General features: G+C 35.7%; 1 protein-coding gene across 2 annotated transcripts in view; it reads right to left on the reverse strand.

Annotated features, from left to right (window-relative positions):
• The window catches only part of LOC114221656 (ovostatin homolog 2-like), a 48,495-nt gene extending 25,642 nt beyond the window's left edge, over nt 1–22,853 (reverse strand). Inside the window, exons 1-15 of one of the 2 annotated variants that reach the window (XM_088025552.1) lie at nt 22,765–22,853; nt 22,266–22,449; nt 21,598–21,754; nt 19,670–19,722; nt 19,211–19,231; nt 17,266–17,434; nt 16,710–16,794; nt 12,355–12,472; nt 8,497–8,608; nt 7,062–7,171; nt 6,568–6,726; nt 5,399–5,626; nt 4,560–4,614; nt 3,979–4,124; nt 3,236–3,385 (exon numbers count right to left, since the gene is read on the reverse strand). In XM_088025552.1, the coding sequence (XP_087881678.1) occupies nt 3,236–3,385; nt 3,979–4,124; nt 4,560–4,614; nt 5,399–5,626; nt 6,568–6,726; nt 7,062–7,171; nt 8,497–8,608; nt 12,355–12,472; nt 16,710–16,794; nt 17,266–17,434; nt 19,211–19,231; nt 19,670–19,722; nt 21,598–21,754; nt 22,266–22,449; nt 22,765–22,829 (1,812 nt within the window). In that variant the 5' untranslated portion in view covers nt 22,830–22,853. The remainder of the gene's footprint in view (nt 1–3,235; nt 3,386–3,978; nt 4,125–4,559; nt 4,615–5,398; nt 5,627–6,567; nt 6,727–7,061; nt 7,172–8,496; nt 8,609–12,354; nt 12,473–16,709; nt 16,795–17,265; nt 17,435–19,210; nt 19,232–19,669; nt 19,723–21,597; nt 21,755–22,265; nt 22,450–22,764) is intronic. The other variant, XM_088025551.1, reaches the window with a different exon arrangement.
• Nucleotides 22,854–27,743: the final 4,890 nt, after the last annotated feature.

Genomic DNA, 27,743 nt, shown 5'->3' on the forward strand with positions numbered 1-27,743 from the left:
CTCTTAACTATAGAGAACAAACTGATGGTTACCAGGGGGAGGTGGGGGATGGGTTAAATAATGATGGGGATTAAGGAGTGCACTTGTGATTAAGCACTGGGTGTTGTACGGAAGTGTTGAATCACTATATCGTATACTTGAAACTAATATTGCACTATATGTTAACTAGCTGGAATTTAAATAAAAACTTGGAAAAAAGTCAGATCTTATGGATATAAAACAAACTGATAAAAGAGACTACATCTTCTGAACTCAAGTGAAGCATTCTCAAAATCTGTTCATATATTTGGGCACACACAAAAATATCAGTAGTCTCCACAAAATAGAAAGATTACTGATCATGAGGCAATATAACTTGAAATTTAAAAAAATCCCCAAATAGGGAGGCCTGTCTACATATAAATTATAGAATGTTCCACTAAGTCAAGTTTTCAGTGAAAGGCTAAGTACAAATATTATAGAGTTTCTGAAAAATGAAGAAGTTAACTGCTACAGATCAGAATCTAAGGGATACTTTAAAAATAGAGACCAAAGAAAAATTCATAGGCCTTAACACTTAAACCAATAAAAATAAATAAATGAAAATTACATAAACTACTAAATAAAAAAGCTAAAAATAGCACCAACAAAAAGAGCAATAGTAAAGAAGTAATAAAAAGTAATAAAAGCAAAAATTAATGTAGTACAATACTCCAAAAAACCCCATTACATCAAATTAATCAACCAAAATCTGAGTTTGAAAAAATCAACAAAATAGATAAACCACTCACTAGCAAATTAATAAGGAGAAAAAAAGGAAGAAAGTAAAAATATACAAAATAAAAGTTACACATAAGGAGGAAAAAATTAAGGAAAAGAGGACATTGGATGAAACCTGAACATAGCTGGCAGATTAGATCCAAAGTATTGAATCAATGTTTAATATCCTAAATTTGATAACTGTATTGTAATTATGCAGGAGAATATCCTTGCTCTTTGGAAATGAACACTGATATATTAAGGAATAGTACAGAATGAAGTATTCAACCCACTCTCAAATGGTTTAGGAAAAAAATGGGAATGCTATGTACATATATGTGAGGCATATGTGTTTGTGGTGGGGGGGAGACAGAATGAGAAAGAGAAAATAAATGTGGCAAAATGCTAAAAACTGGTGAATGTGGGTAAAGAGTATGTGAGAGTTCTCTGTATAATTCTTACATTTTAAAAAATTATTTAGGGCTCCATGGTCAGCAAGGAGTCTGCTTGAGATTCTGTCCTCTCCCTCTGCCCCCCCTCAAAATAAAATCAATAAATAAAATCTTTTTTAAAAAAGGGGGACAATTGCATGATTCATTTGGTTAAGTTTCTGGCTCTAAGTTTCCGCTCAGGTTATGATCTCAGGGTTGGGAGATTGAGCCCTGTGTCGGGTTCCGCTCAGTGCAGTCCCTTTGAGATTCTCTCTCCCTCTCCCTCTGCCCCTTCTCCCCCCGCAGCTCTCTCTCTCTTTCTCTCTAAAATAAAATAAATAAAATCTTTAAAATTATTTAAAACTAAAAATTAAACTAACATAATATTAAAAGTACTACAATGAATAAAATGAATTGGAATACACTCATTTATATAACATTGCTTGATTTACACTATTAATATGGCTATAGATAATAAACAAGGGCAACCTCTTTTGGCTTTGATATCATATTCAGATTCACTTGAATCTTCTGGTCTGGTGAAGCGCTTCTGAAATTTTCTACTGGAGGACCCTTAATGGTTTTTCTAAGACCTTGCTACCTCCAGTTGTAGGAAGAATGAGCAGAAACTATTTACTCTGATTCCGTGAAACTCTTAGAAAAAAAGTGCATATATATTTTCCACATTTATAGATAAGTTTCTCCTTTATTTGTTGATACTTTTCTAACTGCCTCTGAAATCAGTTAGAAGCTTCTTAGCACCAATAAGAAATTTATATGTATTTAAATTTTACACCGGGAAAAAATATACAGTTTTATGTCATGGTTAATCATTATTAGCATATTGTTATTAATTAATTTTTACAGTTTATATTTAAAACTAGCTGTACTATAGAATGTTAAAAGCAGAAAACAAAATTGCATTTTTCAGGGAGATCTCATTTATAACACATATATGCCTTCAGAAAAGAGATTTAAAAATTGCATCACAAATGTTCATTTCTGCACAATAAGAGTCCATTTTGTGAAATAAAAAAATATGTCTAAGTGTCAAGATAATGAATGATTTTGAGGATTTCCTTCTTTATGTCTTTGTGTATTTTGCACATTTTCTACACTACACAGGTGCTGTGGTCTGAATGTGTCTTACCAAAATATACGTGCTGAAATCCTAATGCCCAGTGATGGAATTAGGGAGGTGGAGCCTTTGGGAGGTGATTGGGTCATGAGGGTGGAGAAAGTAGAGAATGAGATTCATGCCCTTATAAAAGATGTCCCTTCCACCAGGTGAGAATACAAGAAGTCCGCAAACCAGAAGAAGGACCTCACCCTACCATGCTGGCTCCCTGAGCTCAGAATTTCAACCTCCAGAACTGTGAGAAATATTTTTGTTGTTTATAAGCTGCCTAATTTGGGGTGTTTTGTTGTAGCAGCTCAAATAGATTAAAGCAATAGGTATAATTTTAATAAGAAAAATTTTAAATTATTAAATTTGTTGTGAATAGGATCATACATCTCAATATTTATATGTTCTTATGCTAAAAAATAAAGGGAAAATATCCAACAGTTATTAATGAAAACAATTTTGCTGTCAAACTCGAGACTTGCTGGTCTGGAAATGCTTATGAAAATATAAGCTCTGTTAATAGATGACAACTTTAGATACTGTATCCAAACATATCCTTCAACCAGAGATTTAACTTTAGGTTTCAAGAAAAATGAAGTATGTAACCCATGAAGGAACAAAGGAAGAAAATATTTGATATTCTCAGCATGTTTCATCTCAAATAAAAATATCAGCTGAGGGCGCCTGGGTGGCTCAGTCGTTAAGCGTCTGCCTTCAGCTCAGGTCATGATCCCAGGGTCCCGGGATGGAGTCCCATATGGGGCTCCTTGCTCAGCAGGGAGCCTGCTTCTCCCTCTGTCCCTCACCCTGCTCTCGTGTTCTCTCTCACTCTCAAATAAATTAAAAAAAATCTTTAAAAAACAAAACAAACAAACAAACAAACAAAACATAAGCTGAAGGGAAGGAATCCGGATGAAAATGAAAAAATCAGAGAGCTTACACTTTCAGCTGACAGCTTGTGTTCTGATTTCAGCAGAAGAACACTTTTATCCACAGCCCGGAGTGCACAGAATGAGTCAGGGGCTGCTTGCAGGTAGAGATTGGTGCTGGAGCCGGGTAACCCCCGCTCCTTAGAGAACTTTATGCTAACCTAAAGTGGAAGAAGAAAAGGAGAGTAAGATAATTTTAAAAATAAGTTGAATAAATACATTTGAATACATTCAAAATAATTTGAATGAACACCATCTTTTCCAAATAAATGTTTATGGATTTCTTTTTTTTAATTTAAAAGATCTTATTTATTTATTCATGAGAGACAGAGAGAGAGAGAGAGAGAGAGAGAGAGGCAGAGGGAGAAACAGGGTCCCTGAGGAGCAGGGAGCCCAATGCGGGACTCGATCCCAGGACCCCAGGATCATGACCTGAGCCAAAGGCAGATGCTTAACCATCTGAGCCACCCAGGCGCCCTGTTTATAAATTTCTGTACCTGTGTTTCTCCTGCCTGTTCTCACCCTTAACTCTCCCTACAAGGACATCTTCACCATCCTTCTATCATATCAGGATTGGCACTGCTACCAAAAGTTACGCATTCTGCTTGGCGATTCCCCCATCCCTAATAATTTAGTTATACCAACATTTACTCTGAGATCACCATGTAAAGGTGATAGTAATTACATTAGAAGACAACAGGGAGAAAACTGCTCACTGCTCTCTCGCAAAGCAGGCAAGAAACAGAAGCATCACCTTGTTTTTAAAGCACTTGTCAACCTGGAATCTGGCACTGTCAGCCACAATTTCCCCGCTGGGGTGAAGGGTGTAGACCAGCATGACAGCCACGGGAGCCAGATCAGCACTGATGTTCATCGGAAATGAGAAACTGCCATTCCAGGCTGTGTAAATAGGAGATGGCATTAGCTGATACAGTGCCCGAAGTTTCCTGGCTCACTGGCTACACTCAGCGAAAAGAGAATGCTTTATGGAAAGGAAGAGCAAATTGGGCTTTATTTTAAAGGCAAATCAATTAAATAATGGGAACTATGTACACAAATAAAAAAGACTGCATCATTTAGGCACTGACAATATTTGGGTTTTGGCCATCACTTTTCTATAACGCGCTTGATAACCTGGCGATAATAGAAATAAGGAGAAATCTTTCTTTGAAATAGTCGGAAGGATATCCTGAGCCATACTACTGCTTTGCAGCCACTGACCATTAACATTAAGTGCTCTTCCTAACCTCCTGACTCTATCCCTATAACATTTCCTTAAAAGGAAAGAAAAATGAAGGCAGAGTCCATAGTAAAAAATGAATGCATTGTGTATGCCTTTGTTTCTGATTTCCTTCTGCCCACCGAGGAAGATAGCTGCTTTCACCATCACCTGTGCAGAACAAAGAAAACAAAATGTGTAACATCATACTATTTCACAGATATTAAAAATGGATAATGAATGGTCTAATGAGAATTCTATTCCAAAGAGACGGTAGCTTCTAAGAACAAGTATAAAAAGTAGACTCTACACAATTTGGAAAAGAACACAGAAACTATGATTAATTGAAAGCCTATTATGTGCTAGAAACTGGGTGAATAATATGCAGTGTACTGTGCAAGGGGGTATACAAAGCTCTGAATTACTTAGATGGTCCGGCTTCGAGTAAGCCAAGTCATTTCACTTCTTCACTGTTTCCTTATTTATGAGATGGAGATATCAGTTGGGCAGAAAAGTCTAGCTTTTCACTTGCCTTATAAGGACAGAATGGATAAATACGGGGACAGAACCAAAAGAGTGAATTCCTTTTACCGCTTATCAAAATGAGCTTTGCACCTTACTCTCTGGTATCTGCTTAATGTACTCTCCCGAAGGGTCATGAATCCTCGATATGAGTTATAATAGAGTGCTTAAAATAGTAGACTCTGAATAGTAAGTTTTTCAACCTTAGGGAAATTGAAATTGCCTTGGATCTTTTTTATGTGTCTATTTGCCTATGTTTATGTGTTCATTTACTAGTTTCTGTTTGTTCTTAATAGATCCAATAGTATTTCCCAGCAAAGTGAGAAGGTTGGCTCACTCAGATACCGTGGCATGATTGACATACCCCTTCCAAGCTGCACTGTGCTAAGCAGACAATTAGACAAGACCCAAGGATCCATCAACTGAGGCTTACCAAATAAAAGAAGTTGATATTTGAATCATCCCTATATGCTTCCCCATTTAGGGAGTAATGCACGGTAACAGTCTTCTGTTGATTGCATCTAAGCTGCTTTGGCTCAGGAACAATCTTCAGGAAGCTATTGGTTCGGGAGTAAAAGCGCGAAACTGAGAAATAAGCATCCACATACTCAGGTGTTAGCCAGCTGGAAGGATAGCAGTTCAAAGGTCGAATATATGTGGCCTGATAAGAAAAGGAAAACTTGATAAGTTTTCCTGATAAGATAAATTTTCCTGATAAGAAAACCTGATAAGAAAAGAAAAATTCAAAGGATCTTAGAGCTATAAAGACCCTTAAAGACAGGGATTATTCCAGAATGGAAGGCTTCTTATCACTTCAAAGTAGAGAGGAATCTTAGCTTGTGGCTGATGTTTCAAATACCAAGTTATTGGAAGTAAAATAGTAACACTTCCCTCTCTTTTGTATACAAAACATGACCATAATGTATGTATATTTTGTTAGGCCTATGCTAATTTATTTTTACTTTGTAATTGAAGTCAGAGAATAGCCTTAACCCTGTGTCTTTCAGCTATATTTGTACACGGACAAAGTGTTTAACTCCAAAACTCTATTTAAGAAGCAGAAAAATAGACATCATAGTATCTCCCCTATCTATGCATCAAATGATCAGAGGGGAAAAAAAAGGCCAAATTATCTTCATGAACTATCTCTAGTTTCTCAGAGGAAAATATTGGTTGGTAGAGACTTCATAACAATTGTACCAGGCTATTATCTCATCCTCTTGAATAAGTATTCTCATGTATTATTTAATGAACAAACAAACATATAAAATACTCTAAATTTTAAAACCTTGTTAAGATATATTCTTTTTTTCTTTTTAAGATTTATTTATTTATTTTTAGAGAGTGGGGAGATGCAGAGGTACAGGGACAGAGTGTCTAGCAGACTTCACACTGAGCGTGGAGCCCAAAGGGGGCTCCATCTCACGACCCTGAGATCATGACCTCAGCCAAAATCAAGAGACGGATGCTTAACTGACTGGGCCACCCAGGTGCCCCTAAAATATATTCTTAATACAAATGATCTTTTAAGAGATTCCTTATGTTCAAAACCCTAACACTCAAATACTTTGTGGGGATCTCGTCTACTCTTTGATGTCTTACTTTCAGGTTGAACTCTTGATCGAATATATCTGAAGTGTCAATAGAGAACGGAGCTTCCCCATTCTCATCTGTGGTGTAGTTTCCTATAATTCTGTTATTGAGCTCCAATTGCAATAACTTGTTCACCATCGGCACATTATCAGGACCGGAAAATTTAAGCTGTGCACAGAAGAAAAAAAACAGCATTAAGTTTTAAAACCCAAAACGTCACATTTCTACAGAGAAAGATTTTTTCGATTCCTAAGTGTGATTATTTATTTGTAATTTTATGAAATTCCTATAGACAGAAAAATGTTCTATTACATAGATACATAAAATGGAAACAGCTATAATTTTATCTATTGCTTTTCCCCTGGGAATTTTTCTCATCTATCAGATGCAGTAAGGCTACAAATGTGTTATGAAAGTAGGAAAAACGTGTCCAGAAATTTTCAAAGAGCAATCCATGATCCCAGAAAATGAAATGAGAACATGTATTTTTAAGTCAGACCTACAGTTCCAAAATAAGAAATTCCTCTTCTATAGAAAGGATCCACGTTCTCAAAGCTCACACTCCCAAGCAATTGAGTGATAAAAGTAGAAGCTCTTTCACTGATCTGCACACCTGAAAGAAATGAAAAATAGTGTAAGGGAGGATGCATTGTTTGATCAAGACCCTCGAAAGAAAAAAGAGCTTAGAGGACATGCGCAAACTTCTGGTTCACAGAATTACATTCTTGTTCTACATTCAAAGGGAGGTGTGGATGCTTTGGAGCATGCTCCAGAAGACTCCATATCTATGTGGTTATAATATACATCAAACTGAACAATGTAATTAATATGAAAGTATTTGAATCAGAGGCAGGAGAAAATGCTTTTAATTTCCTTCCTCTGACCATTCTACTCAGTTCTGGCTTGTAACTCCTTTTTTGACACAGAATTTCATAGCCATCTCTAGAATAAGGCTTTCACTTCTTTTATACCTTTCCTTAGCCTACCAGATAACTATGCTTTTAGACTTTTGCCAGATAAAAAAAAATCTGAAAGCAAAGTAAATGGAAATGCACTGTGGTATCAGCAAAGCATGTGATAAGCAGAGGTAAATGCATCGAGCTAAGTTACAATATGAATGTGACAAACATCCATAATGAATGCCATGACACAATTGATCAAGTACATTTATATAAAGCACTTTAATATAATATTATCCCAATCATTTTGAGGTAACAAGAAATAATTAGTAATTGAATCTGGTTTTCTCCACCCAAAACTAAATTTCACTTACTTTTTTTTTCTTTTCCATTCTTGTAACAGTTATTTATTGAGCACTTACTATGTGCATCTTGTAAATGTCTCATCAATGTTTTACACTTGCAAATGTCTCCATTTGTATCAAATTAGAGGTTGACAAACTTCCTCTGTGAAGAGGATCTCATAGTTACTATTCTAAGCCTGTGCACCACAAGGTGCACAGCTATTCAAACTTATAATTGTAGCTCTTGAGCAAAGTAAACAAATGTGGCCCTGTTCCAATAAACTTCACATCAGTAAGCATGGAGCTGGATGTGACATTCTAGATATTGTGATCTGTTGTATTAAATCAAAGATTAAACCCTGGCAATTGGTTATCAACTGATTTACACAAAGTTAAAGAGAGATCCATAATTTATTAGCTTAGCTCTACTACTTCAGAAGAAGGATCCTTGTTCTGATTGATGCAGGCACAGAAGCAGATATAAACACTTGGTATTTACATAATTAGTTTATTTTACATATTATGAGGAAAATCTTTTTCAAAAGCAACCTTCAAATTGACCTATTGACAACCGTACTCCGCTTGACTATGTTTAACAACGAATGATCTCTATTTGGTGAATATTGATAACTCGATAAACTTCTCCCCAGTAAGCTGTGTATATCCCCAGGTTGCCCATAAAGTGCGATCATTACCTGTCCCAAATTCTGTAACTGTTACAGTGGTATGAAAGGACATGAAAAATTCTGAACGGTAGAGTTGGAAGACTTTTGTATTTACAATTTGAGTGATACAACCGTTTCTCAACTGAAAAATGAAAAGAAGGCATAATGAAAAGATTAGGAGTTCAAAAGTCTTAAAAGGATGTAGAGTTTTTGCACAGATTTCTAACTGCCCCCCACCACCCCATGGCTTCATCCCACAAACTTGTTGAAATGGCCAAGAATTGCAAAAGAAGGGGTGGGAGTTCATCAGCAATTAAAGCAAATTAAGGAGGTAATGTATTTTTTTACAGATTTCAGGGATACTCTACTGAAAACAACATAGATACAAATAGATATTTGTATTTGGATACAACATAGATACAACATAGAACAAAATAAAGGATGAGTCTGGAACTGAATGAAATTTTAAGAATTAGAGATTAAAATCATCTTGAGTCTTCAAGTGCATAACACCAAAACACATTTTAAGATAAACTGTTTATTTAAAATAAGGAAAAATCTATAGATAATCTTTCATGAATGACACCAAGAATCAGAGAAATACAGATTTAATTATATTTTAAAATAAACAGTGTCTATTAATTCTAAATTTAAAATGTTAGAGGGATAGATCAATTCATTTGATTCTCAAAACTACCATATGAGCTAGACCTCCATTATATGGATGAATAAACTGAAATACAGGTAGGTTATATAATCTGCCCAAGGTCACACAGAAAGTGGTAGCTAGGCATTCTGATCCCAGAATATGCCCTCCTCTGAACTCTCAGCTATAATATTAACAACAACAAAAACAGATAATTTTACTTCATCTATTTATAATACGGATGAAAAAGAAATATAAAATGTAATCAGAAGATTCTTAAGTGCCTTGAAACTAAGAGAAAAACATTTTTCAGTAATCCCTGAGTCAAAGAGATAAGAATCTTAACATTAATACCAAGGGAAAAAGTGCTTTGCATGAAAATCTATGGTATTAAGCTACTGTTAAAGGAAAAAGTAAAACACAGTGCGTGTGTGTGTGTGTGTGTGTGTGTGTGTGTGTGTTTTCCGAAGGTTTTTACATTTATTTGAGAGAGAGAGAGAAGGAGAGAGTGAGAGAGAGCACGAGCAGAGGGGAGGGGCAGAGGGAGAGGGAGACGCACACTCCCCACTGAGGAGGGAGCCATCCCAGGACCCTGGGATCACGACCCTGAGCCGAAATCAAGAGTCGAGGCTTAACCACCTGAGCCACCCAGGAGCCCCAGAGAGTGTGTTTTTAACAAAAAGAAACAACTGACTTCTTTTAAACCCAACTAAATAAAATTTTAGGGTAAAGAATGAATATGTTGAAAATAAAAATAAATGATTTAAGAACACAAAAGTAATATCAGAAAGAAAATAATAAAACAAAATCAGAGAAAGTCAGAGAAAGGCCAATAAAATAGATGAAACTTTTATGAGCATGATTTAGAATAAAGAAGGAGAGCAAACTTGAAAAAGATTAGGTGCTAACACAACTGAATATCCATTTGGAAGAAAACAAAATGTCTTATTTTAGAATATAATAAAAAACTATTTTATGTTGATTAGAAAAATGTTTAAAATCTTAAAATGCTTAAATAGCTGTCTGTTCAACACAGTGGTAGGTGAGACCTTTTTCTGAGGCTGAGAACTTATAAACTTTAGGAACTTTGATATCTCAAAAATAACACAATCAAAGTCAGTATTTAAATAACAGACTTGAAAAAATTTGCTTAGAGGATGGAGGGTAATATTCATAATAAAAGAAAATTTCAATTTCACATGAACAGGAAAAACAGATAATTAAAAGTTCTTAAAAGAACAAATGCAAACTGATAACAAAAATAGGAAAATATGCTCAAACTCATGAGTAATGCAAATTAAAACAATGAATTTCTATCAAAATGGCAACATTTTAAAAACTGCTATATGTATATTACTGACAGTAATTTGGGAAAAATAGTGTTCTCACATGTTGCTGACAGGAATCTGAATGCTTAAACATTTTGGACAATAATATGCTAAAATTTTTAAAAAATTAAAATTGGATGTATATAAAATTCTATCATCTATCTATCTATCTATCTATCTATCTATCTATCTATCATCTATCTACTTTGACTCATGGAACCCACTCCAAGGAATCTATATCAAATAAGTAAAACTACTCATATATAAGGATAGTTTTAGCAGATTATTTATTGCTCTATTTTCACAATGGGGGAAAAAGGCATTAGCTAAGAGAACGTCTATCACTTGGTAAAACAGTTAACTAAATGTATGTTATAATCATACCATGGAAAAATGCACTGCTGATGTGGAAAAATTCCACCCTGCCTTTCCTCACCTGCAATTCCTATCTAAAAGATTTCTGCTTGTCTTGATCAAATAGTGATATTTACCTAAAGAATGTTCATCAATTTGGTGAGTAACTTCAGGACAATGAGACTTAAATTATAAACTGAAGTGTATACAAATTTCATGTTCAAAGTCCAAAGTTGCTCCTCAAAGAAATGGGCAGAATTGTTTACTTAGGTGAAGATGCTGCAGATGGGGAAAGGAAATGGTGGCTTCAAAAATAACCTCAAATCTAAAGTAATACAAGTAGATACTCTGAATTGCAGGTGTTTACAAGTGAACTTTTTTCAAAAGGACAATTCTAGGTTGCATGGTGTGTACAATCAGGGATTCATTTATTTAACAGATGACTAATGATTTCACACAGAAAGATTAGAGAGGTCAGTAGACAGTATATAAAACAAGAAAACCAATAAGATTTTTCAAATTTAACAAATCTATGAATCCATAGGTGGGTGACAATTTACATGGCCTGGAGAATAAGAGACTATTGGTAGATGTATTTGCTCTTCCTTCTTTTTTTTTTTTTTTTTTTTTTACAAAGAGGGAATTTTTTTCTTTTTTTTTTTTTAGATTTTATTTATTTATTTGACACACAGAGAGAGCGAGAGAGAGAGAGAGAGAGAGAGAGAGAGAGGGAGAGAGCACGAGCAGGGGGAGCGGCAGGCAGAGGGAGAAGCAGGCTTCCTGCATGAGGAGGGAGCCCGACGTGGGGCTCGATCCCAGGACCCTGGGACCATGGCCTGAGCTGAAGGCAGCGGTTTAACCAACTGAGCCACCCAGGCGCCCCTTGTTCTTCCTTCTTCACCTCATCTAGCTGAAACCTCCATTATCCACAAACAGTGTTGCTAAGTCCCTTTTATAAATGGAATTGTAGAGGTTGAGCACAGTCCTCCCCAAACATGCCACTTTGGCATATTGATTATGTTATATAAAAGTTACTTAAGAAACAACCAGTGCGAGGACACTCAGACCCTCCTTGGTCCCCATGAAAGCAGGAAACAAATCTCCCATATGAAAGGCACTCTCGCTGCACTAAAAAGTAAATAGACATCCTTACCACTAGAGGGAGGGATTTCAAAGCTGAGAAGGCTGTGGAAATAAACCTTGTTACTTTTTTCCTATCTACTTACTACCTCAGCCCAAATTCCGATTAGAATTCCCTACTAATTAAAGCTCCTAAACATCTGTTTTCTTTATCCTGTCAATTCCTCACAAATTTATTGTCTCTTTGTTTAAAAAGTATAAAAACTACCTGCCTTGGTCATTTTGTTAGCTCTGTTTCAATATGGGGCCTCCATGTGCCCCTAATAAAACTCTGTTTTTTTTCTCCTGTCAACCTCCTTCATGTAAATTTAATTCTTAGTCCAGTGGAAGACCATGAAGGGTAGAGGGAGAATTTTTCCTTCTCTACAGAATGAAATGAACAAGAACTTTTTTTTTTTGAGTAAAGATGATGATCCTTACCTGTGCAATAAATTGTTCACATATTTCATGGTTGTTGTTCTCACAATTCCCAGAGGAAAGAAATTCTCTACACACCCGGATTTGGGCTTTCCCTTGCACAGGCTGGCCATACGTGTACCTGGTAGGAGAAAGTGTACATAATTATAGATGAAAAATATCATGGGAATATTCTATGGGCTTCTTCAGAAATTATATATGAAATCTGTAATCTATGACTACTCCAATGACCAAATTCAACTGGGAATCCTCATCTACTGGTTCTATCTTCCCCACAGAATTTGGGTTAAGTTAGGCACATGATCTGTTTGAGGATTCAACTGCTTTTCAAAAAATCAAACTCAGGGGGCACCTGCCTGGCTCAGTTGGTAGAGCATGTGACTCCTGTTCTCAGGGTCCTGAGTTTAAACCTCATGTTGGGCCCAGAGCTCACTTTAAAAAAGAGAAAGAAAGAACGGAAAAAAAAAAAAAATTCAAGCTAATGTAGAATCTAAAGTCTCAGTAAATAGAATTTAATGATTAAATTGAGTTTTTACAATTATATTTTAGTCTGATAGAAAAGTTATAAAAATTGCACTTTTTTTCTTTAGCAGAAAACATATAGGCATATAGGTAACACGGATTATTCAGGATCTTAGAAAACTTCTAGATCGATACTTTAAACAATTCTCATTGTGCATCCAATAAATGTAGAAGTTATGGAGATTGGCATAAACTAGATAAACTTTGATGAAAGGTATAATGTCTTAGGGGTGGGGTTAAATAAATATCTCATTTTCTCCTAAAACACACAAAAAAACTACAACACAAATTTTTTTAAAGTTTCAGAAAGGCAAATATGAATATAATGACATTTATCAATTATAACATTTTTTTCCTAATTGTTGGACACTAGTATATACCCGATGTTTATGTAGATTATCTCATTTATTTTTTTAAGTGATTCTGAGATGTAGGTGTATTATCTCATTGTACAGATTAATATAATTGAGATGAAGCAACTCACTTCTCCACATTGTAAGATATGGAATTAAAATTCAAACTTAGATCTTCCTCACTTCCCATAGTCCATGCTCTTCACATTCCACTAATTGGTTTTTCTCTATTTAAAAATTCTCAATGCTTCTGAGACTCAACCCAAATCACTACAATCATCTGTGATCTCTAAATATCAATCACATGCAAAATAGAGGCAAGACTAAGATCAGGTCACAAATGTTATACTTGCACATATCTTGTTAGTTCTTACTGTCTTTTGCTTACAAAATAAAACTCTTATTGTAGTATTATCTATGTAGTATTAACATGCCCATGAAATACGTAGCTCAAATTTTCATACAGATCAGAAAGAATAAAAAATTCTGAATAGATTTGTGATTTGAAAAGCTTTTGGTGGATACCAATGCAGTTTATTTTAAAATGCCTTTGCCTGTAGGTAAGTTTTCTTCCCTTCTAAAAGCTTAATTCATCTTGGAGGTTGTTGGCTAAAATAATCTGATTTGCTGTTACTTTCTCTAGTTGTCCCAAGTTAAGTCTGGGGAATACTAAAGAAACAATGCACAGAGGGATGCCTGGGTTGCTTAGTCGGTGAAGCGTCAGCCTTCGGCTGGGGTCATGATCCCAGGATCCTGGGATCAAGTCCCACATCTGGCTCCTTGCTCGGCGGGGAGCCTGCTTCTCCCTCTGCCTGCCACTCCCCCTGCTTGTACTGTCACTCTCTCTCTCTCTCTCTCTCTAGCAAATAAACAAAATCTTAAAAAAAAAAAAAAAGACTTAAAAAAAAAAAAGAAACAATGCACAGACACAGCACATACAGCCTGAAGTAGGCAACTCATTCACTCCTGTTCACTCCTGGACATACTGATTTCATTCCTTCTGTTCCTGCAGCCGGCCCAGAAATAACCTTGTAGCCAGCAGAGCTTCTGTCTCAACCACCTGGTCCTGTTGCAGGATATCATTATTGCTGATACTGACATACTACTTAATGTCAAATCTAAGTGGAATGTAATGTTAAAGACGTGTCAAGAAATCCCAATTCCGTATCAATATTTAGCTTAGCACGGCTCTTACAAAGGCGGTACTTGATAAATATTTTGGCTCTCCTGATATGTGTGTTGTACTCTTTTAGCATAACACTGGGCAGATGAATTATAGGTGTTAATCCCATTGACAATTCTGGCTCCGGGTAGGGTTTTACCAGTAAAACTAGTTTAGGATCCTGGAGTTTTTGAAGCTTATATTGATTATGCCCTTATTTTTAACACACATAATCTCCATCTCTCATATATTACATTCATAAAATTCTGGCATATGTCAGCTACTCTTCCCTGAAACAAAAAAATATTGTTATGATTTCCCTAGAGTCCAAAGGACATTGTAAAAAGTGTCAGCCTTTTACCCAATATGTCTTTAAAATACTTTGAATATTCTCAAAAATACTTTGAAATACTAAAAAAAAAAAATTTAAATACTTTGAAAATGCTCAAAAGGAAGTAATTTCATGTCATCAATTAAATAAACAGTTTAAACAAATATGTTAAGTATTAAATTTTTAATTGTTTATATAAATTATAACAGAGGTCTTGGTTAGGAGAGTACCTCTGAAGCCAAATAACATTGGTCTAAATCCAATGCTACGTCTGCCATCCAAAAGCTCCATTAATGTTGATAAATTATTTCAATTCTCTGTGTCTTGTTATCCTTCTTTCTAAAATAGAGATGATAATAGCTCTTATCTCATACCATTGTGGTAAGAATATAATGAATGCAATGCTCAATGCAGTAACTGGCATTCAGTAAATATTAACTATATTAATTATTATTAGAAATTTGAGAAAAGGCGTCACACTTTTAAAAATATAAAAGACAGGGGCGCCTGGGTGGCTCAGTTGGTTAAACCGCTGCCTTCAGCTCAGGTCATGATCTCAGGATCCGGGGATCAAGCCCCACATCAGGCTCCCTGCTCATGCAGGAAGCCTGCTTCTCCCTCTGCCTGCCGCTCCCCCTGCTTGTGCTCTTTCTCTCTCTCTCTCTCTGTGTCAAATAAATAAATAAAATCTTTAAAAAATATATTTAAAAAAGAAAAATAAATAAAAATAAAAACATAAAAGACATTAGAGGGGCGCCTGGGTGGCTCAGTTGGTTAAGCGGCTGCCTTCAGCTCAGGTCATGATCCCAGAGTTCTGGGATGGAGCCCCACGTCGGGCTCCCTGCTCAGTGGAGAGCCTGCTTCTCCCTCTCCCTCTGCCTGTCTCTCTGCTTACTTGTGCTCTCTCTCTCTCTCTCTCTCTGTCAAATAAATAAATAGAATCTTAAAAGAAAGATATTAGAAATAATTTCTCAAAAAGAAAATGAAAATTTCTCAAATCATATGAATTTTTTTCACATTAAGAGGATTCAAATTAATCCTAATTAAGTTGATAAAATGTCTTTTTTCCCACTATGACACATTCAAGAGTTTCTTTTCTTTCTTTTTTTTTTTTAAATGAAAACACCGATGATGGTACTGATTCAATGAGGCAGGCACTTCTGTATCAGCTGTTGGAATTTATGCTGACACAATGTATTTAATGAGTAATAAGGCAATCAAAACCTGAAAGAGCGGTCGCCTGGGTGGCTCAGTCGTTGTGTCTGCCTTTGGCTCAGGTCGTGATCCCAGGGTCTTGGGATCTAGCCCCACATGGGGCTCCCTGCTTGGTGGGAAGCCTGTTTCTCCCCCTTCCACTCCCCCTGCTTGTGTTCCCTCTCTCACTCTGTCTCTCTCTGTCAGATAAATGAATAAAATCTTTAAAAAAACAAAACAAAACCTGAAAGAGCATTATACATTTTGTCTTAATAATTCCAATACTGGACATCTTTCTTAAGTAATTAATTTTTAATTCAGAAGCTACTTCTTATACACTTATACACAAAGACATATACTATAATAGTATTTCTTACTAGGAAAACAAAATCAAATAACCTATATGTTATATAATAAAAGAAAAGTTAATTTGGTATGGCCATATAGAGATATACTCACGTAGCAAGCAGTTGGAATTCATGAAAGAGTGGTTGAATATGAAGACATGTTTTCTTAATTACGGTGGGTAAAAAAGTATGATTGCAGTTGTGCAAAATATTCACAAAAGATTAGAAGGAAATAAATCACAACGTAAATGGCAATTGTTAGAATTAATTACATGTAATTTCTTATATTTTTCTTTATCTTTTCCAAATATTTTACAATGAGAATTCATTACTCCTCTAATAATCTTAACGTAAGCATATAGGTAATTGAAGTTACATGGCTAATTTTATTTCTCATTCTTTCCGAGCTTTGTAATTGACCTGTGAAGTCATATCTCCTGAATACTTACTTAGCACATACATTCACTTGGAATTCATCATCCGAAATAGTTACTGTTTGTGGTGCACTGACCTTAACTTCAAACCTGGGCAACACTGGAAATACAAAGAAATAGACTTCAGTCCCTATAATCACTGGTGAGAAAAACTTATCGCAATCACGTAACTAAGTATGCCTCTGTGCACAACATTGTCCTGTGTATGCATCTATATACACCACGTTTCAATTGCCCCAAATTCTGTGTAAGTGATAGTGTCTTTCTCTTTTCTACTCTCAGAACTTCACATTTTATTTATTATAGTTTTACATCACGTAGAAGATTGTCTGGATCTAGAAGATGAGATATTTTGCAGGTAGAAGAGTCAGGGGTTAGAATTAGGCTATGGGACAAGGAGTGAAGAACAAAAAAAGAGAGATGATAAAGCAGAAAACCCCAAGAAAGGAAAATGGCAGAAAACTAAATCAAGCCTCATCGACTTTTGCCTAAATCTAACATAAAAAAAAATTTTTTTGAGTCCTTTGAGGCCTACATTTATACAGAACAACCATAAGTAGTATTTAGTTACCGTATCTATCAACAGTAAATTGGTGTGTCAATGTCTTTCCTGATTTTATTCTCACAAAAATAGAGTAAATTCCAAACATTGGTTCTGAAATCAGCTGGAATGAGAGTTGGCTTATATTTTGAAAAGAGGTCACATTTTGCCATTGAAAAATTCTATTGTTTTGAGGATCCTAGAAATAAAGAAGAAGTAAAATCAGAGGTCACAAAGAGTGTTAGTCTTTCCTTCTTTATTTTGGGTATTTTCTGTACTTACTGTAAGTAAAGAAAATTACTGTTTTATTGAACTAATACCTCACACTGTAAAAATAACATGACTTTCTCAGGTACTCAAATTCAATTAATATTAATATTCAATGAATATAGTACATTTCTGGGAAACACCCCCTAAAATAAGAACAATAACCTGTAATGAATGCTTTGGATTTTTGTCTTTCTGAACCAGAGCTGCATAGTTAAAAAAATGTAAAACTCAGTGTGTCTGCTCCAGAGTAGTGCTTTCCAAAGTTGAGTGGACCCACACCAATAGAAGCATAAGGAGGTATTTATCCTAACAGATACTTATACAGATTGTCCCTGGTGTTTTATTTGGTAAGCAAATTGGTCATGAATTTTCACACTGCATGCAAGAGCTGTTCAGTGGAAGTTCTATAATAAGAATGGACTGATAATGCCACCCTTTCAACTTTACTTGCTTTTAGTATATTGCAGCTTATGTGAGCCTGGTTCCGTAAATTTATTGATATCATCCAGTTCTGATTAAAGAACTCCTGATAAAAAGATTTCTACAAAGAAACAAAAATATTATTTACTACTCACTTAATTTTAATTTTTTTCCCTTTCTTCTATGATAAAGTCTAGAAAACTAAATTAATTTTCCAGGCTTCCTTTCAGTAAGGACTGCCCATGTGACTAAGTGTTGGCCAACTGCATTGGGAAATTATTTCTAAAAGAATCAGATGTAGCTGGCATTGAGAATAAAACAATGCACAGAGGATGGCAGGGAGGTTAAGTAGAAGCCTGGATCCTTGGTAATACTATGCTGTTACCGCCCCCATCCCTGAGCACCTACACTTAAGCATAGCAGTTTGTGAAAACAATAAACCTTTTACTCATTGAAGCCAATGTTAGTTAAGCTCTCTGTTGCTCTCAATGAAACACGACACTAGCTGAATTAGGATGTGAAGATAATACTATTTATGGATTACTAATGACGTAGAAAACATGAAAATGGCCAATTTGATATTTATCCTACTAGAAGGATGAGCTATTTGCCATCCATATAACAAAGTAAAAAAAAATTCAAATTATAAAGAAGGCTATCTGAACTAGGCATATACATACACGTTCATTAATGAAGATCTCAGTGTATTAACATTTAGACTGACCTAATAATAATGGCACATATTGCATGTAGAAATTAAAATGCATATGTTGGAGTTGATCGATACAGACGATTTACTGACAGACATAAGATTTGAAATGAGTTTGAAAGCCACACTACTGCAATAGAGATTTGAAAGCAAAGTGTCCATTTTGTAATGATATCACCTAATTTATTTCAAATCTTTAGATGTTTATGTTTTCTATTTCCTTAAAACAAGATGTGGTTAAATTAAGATTGAGAAGGGCCAGTAGCCCAAACTAAGCAATTTTAAATATAAAGCTCCCTTAGAAGGAGCCCAATCTTTTATTTTCCACGAAAACTCATTATTGCACTTGCCACACAGGACCTACACTAAACGTGGCAGCCCTTTATTTACATCTTCATCCGATGCCTTACATTGTGTATGGCGATAAAGGTTTTTCTTCCACTTATTTCAGTTATCTTAATTTCTAACACATGTAATGAAAACTAGACACATATCATTATTTATCTGAATATTTAAAAAATGAGTGCTTTCAGAAAATAGTTAATCTTGAGAAATTGTGATAAAGTGATCGCTTACCTGAAGTGTGATCAATGGATACTGAAAAGAAAAAAAGAACCTGCAGGTTAATATTGTAATAGTGCCTTTTTTTGGTCAGATATTGCATTATTAAGATTATCTGACTTAGTGTTGAAACAGTCTTAACTCTCCCAGAAGACGAAATTTTTATAGCTAAGCCTGCCAAGAAAACCTCAAACACGAAGGAGATCCTGAACCTCATCAGGGAAGTCAAAAGCAGGTTCCATGCAACCCATTATTCCCCCTTATATGATGAGAAGACCTAAAGAGGTATAATTAACTCACTCTAAAGGGAAGTTTTCAATTTGGGGGTCAGCTTTGAAACTATGCCTGTATAGTACTCCATGTCAGAACTGATTTCCGTACTTATAGAAAGCTTCCTTGATGACACTTTATACAGCAATGGATTTGTTTAATTTGCTTTGATTTAATTGTACCATTAGAAATTACTGAACTCACCAAATCCTCAACAGGTCTGAACTTGGTATCCAGTGTCACAATGCGAATTTGAACTACAAGAGAAGAGGAAGAGGGGACAATATTTTTTTCTTGTTATTCCTCTCCCAGGTATGATTGCTTGTAAATAGATATAGAAATTAACTGTCTTGCTATTACAGAATGCTATACTCCCTTCTCCCCTAGCTCTCACTTGACCCTTTGAAATTTGGGTTCTATTTGGAAAGATCTCTTATTACACATTTATAATTCCTCTGTTGCCCATTGCTCTGTTATTACCAAAGCTGACAGTAGCGGCTGCCACCACCAGAAACTTCTACACTAAAGGCCCACAGGGGTATCTTAAAAATTGGTGCCGGAATTAATCATAGAAAGACAAGTGTGAAATATGTATAGTAGGAGTTACACTTCTCCTACAATTGCCCTGGAAAAATATATTAATGTTAGCAAACATTAAATTAATTTTAGTAGAATTCCAGAAAGACCATTTTAACTACCTTTGTATACATAGCTGTCATCATAGCTTTTAACAAGTTGAGAGAACGCAGCAAAACATCTCACTATATGAATTGTTTTAATTATTTTAAGTAAATCATACAAATATATAATATTAGAAGAAAATATATAGATGCTGTCATCCAATCCCCTAAATTTATAAATGAGAAAACTGAAAATCTCACAGAGTTAAATTTACTTGGCAAAACCCAATAATTTATCAACAGAGCCAAAACAACGACCACATCCTTCAGAATCCTAGTTTGGTGTTCTTTCTGCTACCTTTTACTTAACACAATAATAAAGAAAATTAGAAGGACTCTGCTCTGCTTAGGTTATCAGATTTGTGATTATTTCTACTGGTATGAATAATAATAATAATAATAATAATATCATTTGCAGAGTCTTTCCTGGGTGCTAGGTACTATTTTACATTGACTATCTTATTTTATTCTTATAGTATTTCTGCAAGTGAGTCATTTTTAGTATCTCTATTCTACAGAAGAAAAAAAAATGAGTCTAAACAGAGGTTTAATTAGCTTGCCCATTTGGTAAATTATGGGGCAACAAGTGAAACCAAATAATGGTTTGCTCGTAGTCATTGTATTGTGGATGTCTGTCACTAGAATTTTTAAACCGTGAAAGTGGCATGCACGAGTTTAAGAAGCCAAGCATTCAATTTTTTTTATTATGTTATGTTAATCACCATACATTACATCATTAGTTTTTGATATAGTGTTCCATGATTCATTGTTTGCGTATAACACCCAGTGCTCCACACAGAACGTGCCCTCCCTAATACCCATCACCAGGCTAACCCATCCCCCCACCCCCTCCCCTCTAGAACCCTCAGTCCGTTTCTTGGAGTCCATAGTCTCTCATGGTTTGTCTCTCTCTCCGATTTCACCCCCTTCATTTCTCCCTTCCTGCTATCTTCTTCTTCTTTTTTTTTTTTAACATATAATGTATTATTTGTTTCAGAGGTACAGGCCTGAGATTCAACAGTCTTACACAATTGTGTAAGAAGCCAAGCATTCAATTAATGGAGTTGGAGGGCACTATTTCCTAACTGATCTGGACAACCAGTAGAAATTCTAGAAATCCACGATCCTGTAACATTTTATTTTATTTTATTTTTATTTTTAAAGATTTTTATTTATTTATTTGACAGAGAGATAGCACAAGTAGGCAGAGCGACAGGCAGAGGGAGAGGGAGAAACAGACTCCCTGTGGAGCAGGGAGCCCGATGCGGGGCTCAATCCCAGGATCCTGAGATCATGACCTGAGCCGAAGGCAGATGCTTAACCAACTGAGCCTCCCAGGATCCCGTAACATTTTTAAACTTAAGACTGACATTCACGTGTTTGGATTGCTTTAAATTTGAAGACTGTGTTCCTGAGGCCAGTGATACAAAGGAAACATGCACATTGACTTACTATTCTCTCCAGGTTTGTAGATGGGTTTATCTGTCTGCATAAAAGTTACCGTCTCCTCCGAAGTGAGTGCTACAGATCTCCTCTCGAAGATTCTAAGCGTCTCTCCCTTAGCCAACAATGTGACAAAAGCCAACTGCTCAGAGGACTTCTGAGAAACCTGTTTATGTTAAAGAGCAGAGAATGGGAAAACAGTTTTTAGACACTAAGCTGGTAAACAATGTCTTGATTTGGTTTCTTAAGCTGAGAGCCTCCAGAGAGCACATTGTTTCTTAACAGGAGGTGTGGAGACCACTTTTTACAATTCCTTTATTGAGCATGAGGACAGTTTCTAATAAACTTATTTTTCTGTCTTCTAGCCTTCTATTTTCTTTCTTCCTCGCCCTGAGTCCCAGTCTTGCTTCTCTTTACCTGGATTCTCTTTCCTCATATTGTTAAATGGTTCTATTTAAGAAGCAGTGATTGCATTTTAGTATAACTCCCTGTGAAAGAAAAATGGCAATATTTCACAAGTTTTGTGTCATGGGTTCCTCTCAGGAATTCTTTAGTTCTACTCCCTAGCTTCCACAACTCATCCCAAATCAAGATTTGTTATCTTTCTTAAAATGATTTTTATGCAATAATTCCTTCCCCCCAACAGAAGCTCTGAAAGGGCAAATCCAGTGCCTCACCTGGAAATCTGCACAAGCATAGAAGTTATCTTCTTCCACAGACTGGTCAAAAATTGTGGTATTGTACCCATCATATTCTAAGACGACACTCAAGGATATGGATTCATTAAGGTTTAAAAGGTGGAGACAAGCCTTTTCTGCAGAATGACTCTGCATCACGGAGGAGACCCATAGGATGTACTTTCTATGCAAAGAAAGTGATCAACACTTTAAACAAGTGTAGCAGAAATGCAGCACATGCATAAGAAAAATTTTAGCTTACTGAAATATTTCTAAAACATTTTTCATTGCATTACAATAATCTTGAGTATGCAGAGAGTTATCTTAAGAAAAATATGTCCATTCCCTTCATACCCTTGTTTAAAATTCATAAGGCAAACCAGCACTCAGTCTCAGAAGTTGAAATGGTGAAATACAATCAAATTTTAACACAGAATGCATTTAATAAGGTCACTTTGCTAGTACTATAGTAAGAATAAAGGGTATAACATTTCCTTACGGTTCTGAGGCCGCAGAAACAACAAAATGAAGCCAAAAGGTGCTCAGAAAAATGATGGGCACCATTTTATCCCGGTGTCTGAACAATAAAGACTTAAAGGTAAATACTCAATCTCCCTCTTTCTTAGTATATGTTAGCTGCCCCAACTAGCTACTTTCTTTTCTTCCTTCTACTCTGCCTCGCTCTGTACCTCTTTGCTTTTATAGTAACCCACAATGCAGGATCAGCTACTTTTTGGAACAAGTCACAGAGGACCCACCAATCACATTTAGATGACGTCTCCCATTACTTGGAGGGGTGGGGTGCAGGGGAGGGGTGGTCATGGTGGTGCTTGTCATTTTGCATACAACTTCCTTCTCAAGTTCACTGAATGCTGCTCTCTGTTTTTGGAATCAGCAGCACAGGTTGGGCAGGAAGAAAGAGAAAACAAAGAAAGCAGTTGTGTGACACGTGGGAGTTCATTAGTTTAATTTAGCATTTCCCTCCCAGGGCTGATCCCAGTATCAAAAGCAGTAATAGACAGGAATTTGCACTTGGAAGAAAAATACCTCTCCGAAGAGCTGTTATCATCCCAACTGCCAAAAGGTAAATTTTTCAAGCTGCTGAGAAAAGTAGTATATCTGATGTTGTCAAAACACAGATGCAAATAGATATCTCAATATAGGCTCATCTTACAGGTAATTGAGACTGTTGTTATTTTTTTATAAATTCCTAATACAGAATACAACATTTAAAATGTTGATATGTGGTCAACATTTACTATGGTTTTCTTAGTAAGATTTTCTTTACAATGTTCAATATCCTTTTCTACCCTAAATGTAATAAGAAAAAAAATTAAAGAAAAGGTAATAAATATATGTGTGTGTACACACCTACTGATCACTTCTAGGCTCCCGCCCCCCCAAAAAAGGCTTTATCATAATTTTGATTCCAAAACATTTCTAAAAGGAAAATGAGCCATGCCAAAGAAACTCATGATCTCGACTGTGTCTCTAGTGTGTTAATTTTCCCACGTGTCTTCTGTTCTTTCTTTTATTTTAATTTTTTTAAGATTTTATTTGACAGAGAGAGCACAAGCAGGGCGAAGGGGAGGGGTAGAGGCAGAGGGAGAAGCAGGCTCCCCACTGAGCAGGGAGCCCAGTGCAGGACTCGATCCCTGGACCCTGGGATCATAATCTGAGCTGAAAGCAGATGCTTAACCGACTGAGCCACCCAGGTGCCCTTTTCTTTCTTTCTTTTTTATAACATATTTTCTATTTCAAGTATTGATGGAGTTAGAACATGTGGTTTGAAGAATGTTACATTGTGTCAAGAAGAGAGAACTGGTTTCAGTCTTTATTTCTGAAAGAAATAGGCTGGCAGGCAACAGGGCAAAGGCAAATACAAAGTGAAAAACCATAGCAATTATACAGATGAGGAGCTGTGATGAGGTAGTAAGAGGCCTCAGGAATGTGAGAGCAAGGGTTCCTTGGAGACCACACTTCATATTCCACTGCCGAAGTGTGTTCACAAAGTCTCTGACCATGTTGCTCTCTCAGTGCAATTCCTCATTTCTATGTAGGACTTTTGTTTTTGTCTGCCTTTTCTCTATTCCTGCATAAGAAGCCAAATCTCTTGAATTCTCTGCTTCAGCGTTAATCCTCAATTGTCCACCTGTCCTGCCAGTTTTATGATTTAATTTCTTTTTCCCTGGAAACTCAAACTGTTCATCTCTGTTTTTGACCAACATCCTAACCTCTGATAGCCCCTCAAGCTTATTATTAGAGCAATCTCTCCACTCCACTCCCCAGACTCATAAGATAAATCACTAGCTTCCTGAACAATTGAAGCTCACCAGCTTTCACTCACCAGTTCAAGGCAGACAGCGCCACAAGGCAGATTGTTTATAGATCAAAGCAACTAATTCTTTATTCCCAAGGCTGATAAATCCAAAGGATTGAAACTTCTCTAAAATATTTGCATTTTTCCAAGTGTAGAACTTTCATGCTGATTAAAGACTCTGTTTATCTTAACTTTAATCAAGGCAATTTACTGCTAACAAAAATGTGTGTACCCAATTGTCTTAATTCATCTTCGGGACTAACATGTTTTTATGATATCACTTTCCCCAAATATAATTTTATCTGATTAGCGTGGTCTTCAGGTTAATGGGCTCTTGTCCCAGAGACTTCAGGTATTAATCCAAACTTACCTATTGAGTACTTGCGATGTATAGGCAATAGTTCTAGGTTCTAGAGATCAAAAGATGGGTAAGACTCAATTCTCTAAAGCAGTTTACCTTCTAGTAGAGAAGGGAATGAAGGGAGGAAGGGAAGATAGAAGAAGAGAAGGAAGAAAGAAAAGACAGGAAAGGAAGAGAGGGAAAGGGGGAAGGACATAGGAGAAGGGAGGAGGGAGGGAGAGAGCATGAAGGAAGGGAGGAACTACAGACGAGAGAGGATTATTTCCTGAGTACTCTACATGTAGCAGGCAGTATACTAGCGGCTGATAGTGGCAGTAGCTCATTGAATCCTCAGAAAATACAATTTTAAATGTATTACTTACTCTCCTTTTACGAGATAAGAAAATACAGTACCAGAAGAAGTCATTAATTTTCAGAGTCTCTCAGTAAGTCTGGGAAGAAGTTCTTTTAACAATCATACATTGAATGAGATCAAAGGGTTATGTTCATATGTAAGAATATGAAAGGACATGGATTAATATATTATGTTCTAAATTCTCAGGTTTCTGCTGAGCAAAGGCATATGCAATGGGAAATAGATATTACATCATCATTTGACAGATTCAATACTGTTTAAGTTATTGGTATTTACTGCTAAGGGAATAGCTCTATTCACTTCATTCAGTATGTATTTATTAAGTACCTTCTACACTGTTTAACTTATTGGTATTTACTGCTAAGGGAATAGCTCTATTCACTTCACTCAGTACGTATTTATTAAGTACCTACTATCTGCCAGAATTGTGGTAGATGGTAGGAATGAAGAGGCGAATGTAAGTTTTGGAGTTATCATTCCATTAGGAAGGGCAGAGGCTCAATAACTAATAATTCATTACAATCATGGTAAGTATCACAGAAGAGAACAATAGGGCACCATGGGAATGTATGTTGGGGAGTACTTAGTATTAAACCAGATCCTGGCGATAAACAGATGAGTGAGCCCACTTCTTTTCCTAGACTAGTTCACTGTCCACTCTGCAGGATATGTAAGCACAAAATGCAGTGCCATGTGATAGAAAGACTACTGTATATTGAAACCATGAACAATGCTCAATGGAATCACATTAAAACAATAAATTGGAAAGTTGGAAAATAATTTAATAAGAAGGATTTGAGTTGGAAATATTACGATTATGAATTTTCCAGGTATAGTAGAAATTAAAGAAACTATTACTGATGTAACAAATTTAAAAAAGTTTTTTTTTAATTCAAGTATAATTACTATACAGTGTTTTATTAGTTTCGGGTGTATAATATAATGATTCAACAATTCTATCCATTACTCAGTACTCATCATGATAAGTGTACTTTTAATCCTTCACCTATTTCACCCATCCCTTCACCCACCTCCTCTCTGGCAAGCACGTTTGTTCTCTATACTTAAGTTTCTGGTTTTTTGTTTGTGTCTTTTTTTTTTTCTTTGTTCATTTGTTTTGTTTCTTAAATTCCACATATGAGTGAAATCATATGGTATTTGTCTTTCTCTGACTGACTTATTGCACTTAGCATTATACCCTCTAGATCCATTCATGTTGTTGCAAATGGCAAGATCTCATTCTCCTTTATGGCTGAGTAATATTCCATTGTATATATGTATACCACAGCTTCTGTTTCCATTCATTTATGGTTGGACACTTGGGTTGCTTTCCAAATCTTGGCTATTATAAATAATGCTGCAAAAATCATAGGGTACATATATCTTTTTGAGTTAGTTTTTTGTTTTCTTTGGGTAAATACCCAATAGTGGAATTACTGGATCATATGGTAATTGTATTTTAAATTTTTTGAGGAGCCTCCATACTATTTTCCACAGTGGCTGCTCCAGCTTGTATTCCCACCAACAGTGAATGAGAGTCCCTTTTTCTTCACAACTTCATCAATATTTGTTGTTTCTGAAATAAAAGCTTTTTGAGGAAAATTATAAAACTCTAATTAAATATTATGCATATTTAAAAATAATTGGTTCAGTATTGGTAGAGAAAACAATGTGGTGTGGAATGACATTCAATAAGGAGATTGAAAAAGGTTGCGGTTGGCTTATGAGGAGTCTGTTCTTGTGATAAGGAGACTGAATGTTATTTTGAAGGGTAATGGATATAATGACTCTGTACTCCATGGAAAACAGAGAGTAATAAAATGGTGTCAAGAGAGCCATATATAAGTCTGCTCAAAGACTATTCTAAGTTACAAAGGTAAGGGACTGAACAATGGCAGTATCTCCTCAAGAAATATTTTTTACACTCCAGTTGAGCGCCATTGCAATTAGACAAGATAGGAAAGACAAATTGAATATATAGATGAAGTGATGATTTAAGTTTGGTATATACTAAATATGAGGGAACTACAGTGCAAAAAAGATGGGATCCCCAGTAGACAGTTTAAATAATAAATCTGGTGCTCTGGAAAAAGTTGGAGATGCGAATATAGATTTGGAAATCATTACATCATATATATGATGTTAAATATCACGGATTGCTAAAATTATGGAGGAAAATCATTAACAAAGGGAAGGAAGGTAGCCAATGGTACCAGAAAGCCTGGTGAAGATCTAGCTTCTCTGCTACTTAAGCTGGATGATATTTATCAGGCATGGGGCAATACTGGTTTATTTCCCTAGCACCACTGAGGTGAATCTGAGGCAATGCCTTAAAATGTTTTGACATTATGTGTTTACAAATTCTTTAAACAACGAGAAAAATTTTCTTGATTTTCTTAGCTACATAATTAATAATAGTCCATTTTAAGTGACAGAAATTTA

Source organism: Eumetopias jubatus, unplaced genomic scaffold (assembly GCF_037043125.1).
Source record: "Eumetopias jubatus isolate StellerSeaLion01/CBP00866 unplaced genomic scaffold, mEumJub1_p1.0 scaffold_8, whole genome shotgun sequence".
In the NCBI taxonomy this organism is placed as follows: Eukaryota; Metazoa; Chordata; class Mammalia; order Carnivora; family Otariidae; genus Eumetopias; species Eumetopias jubatus.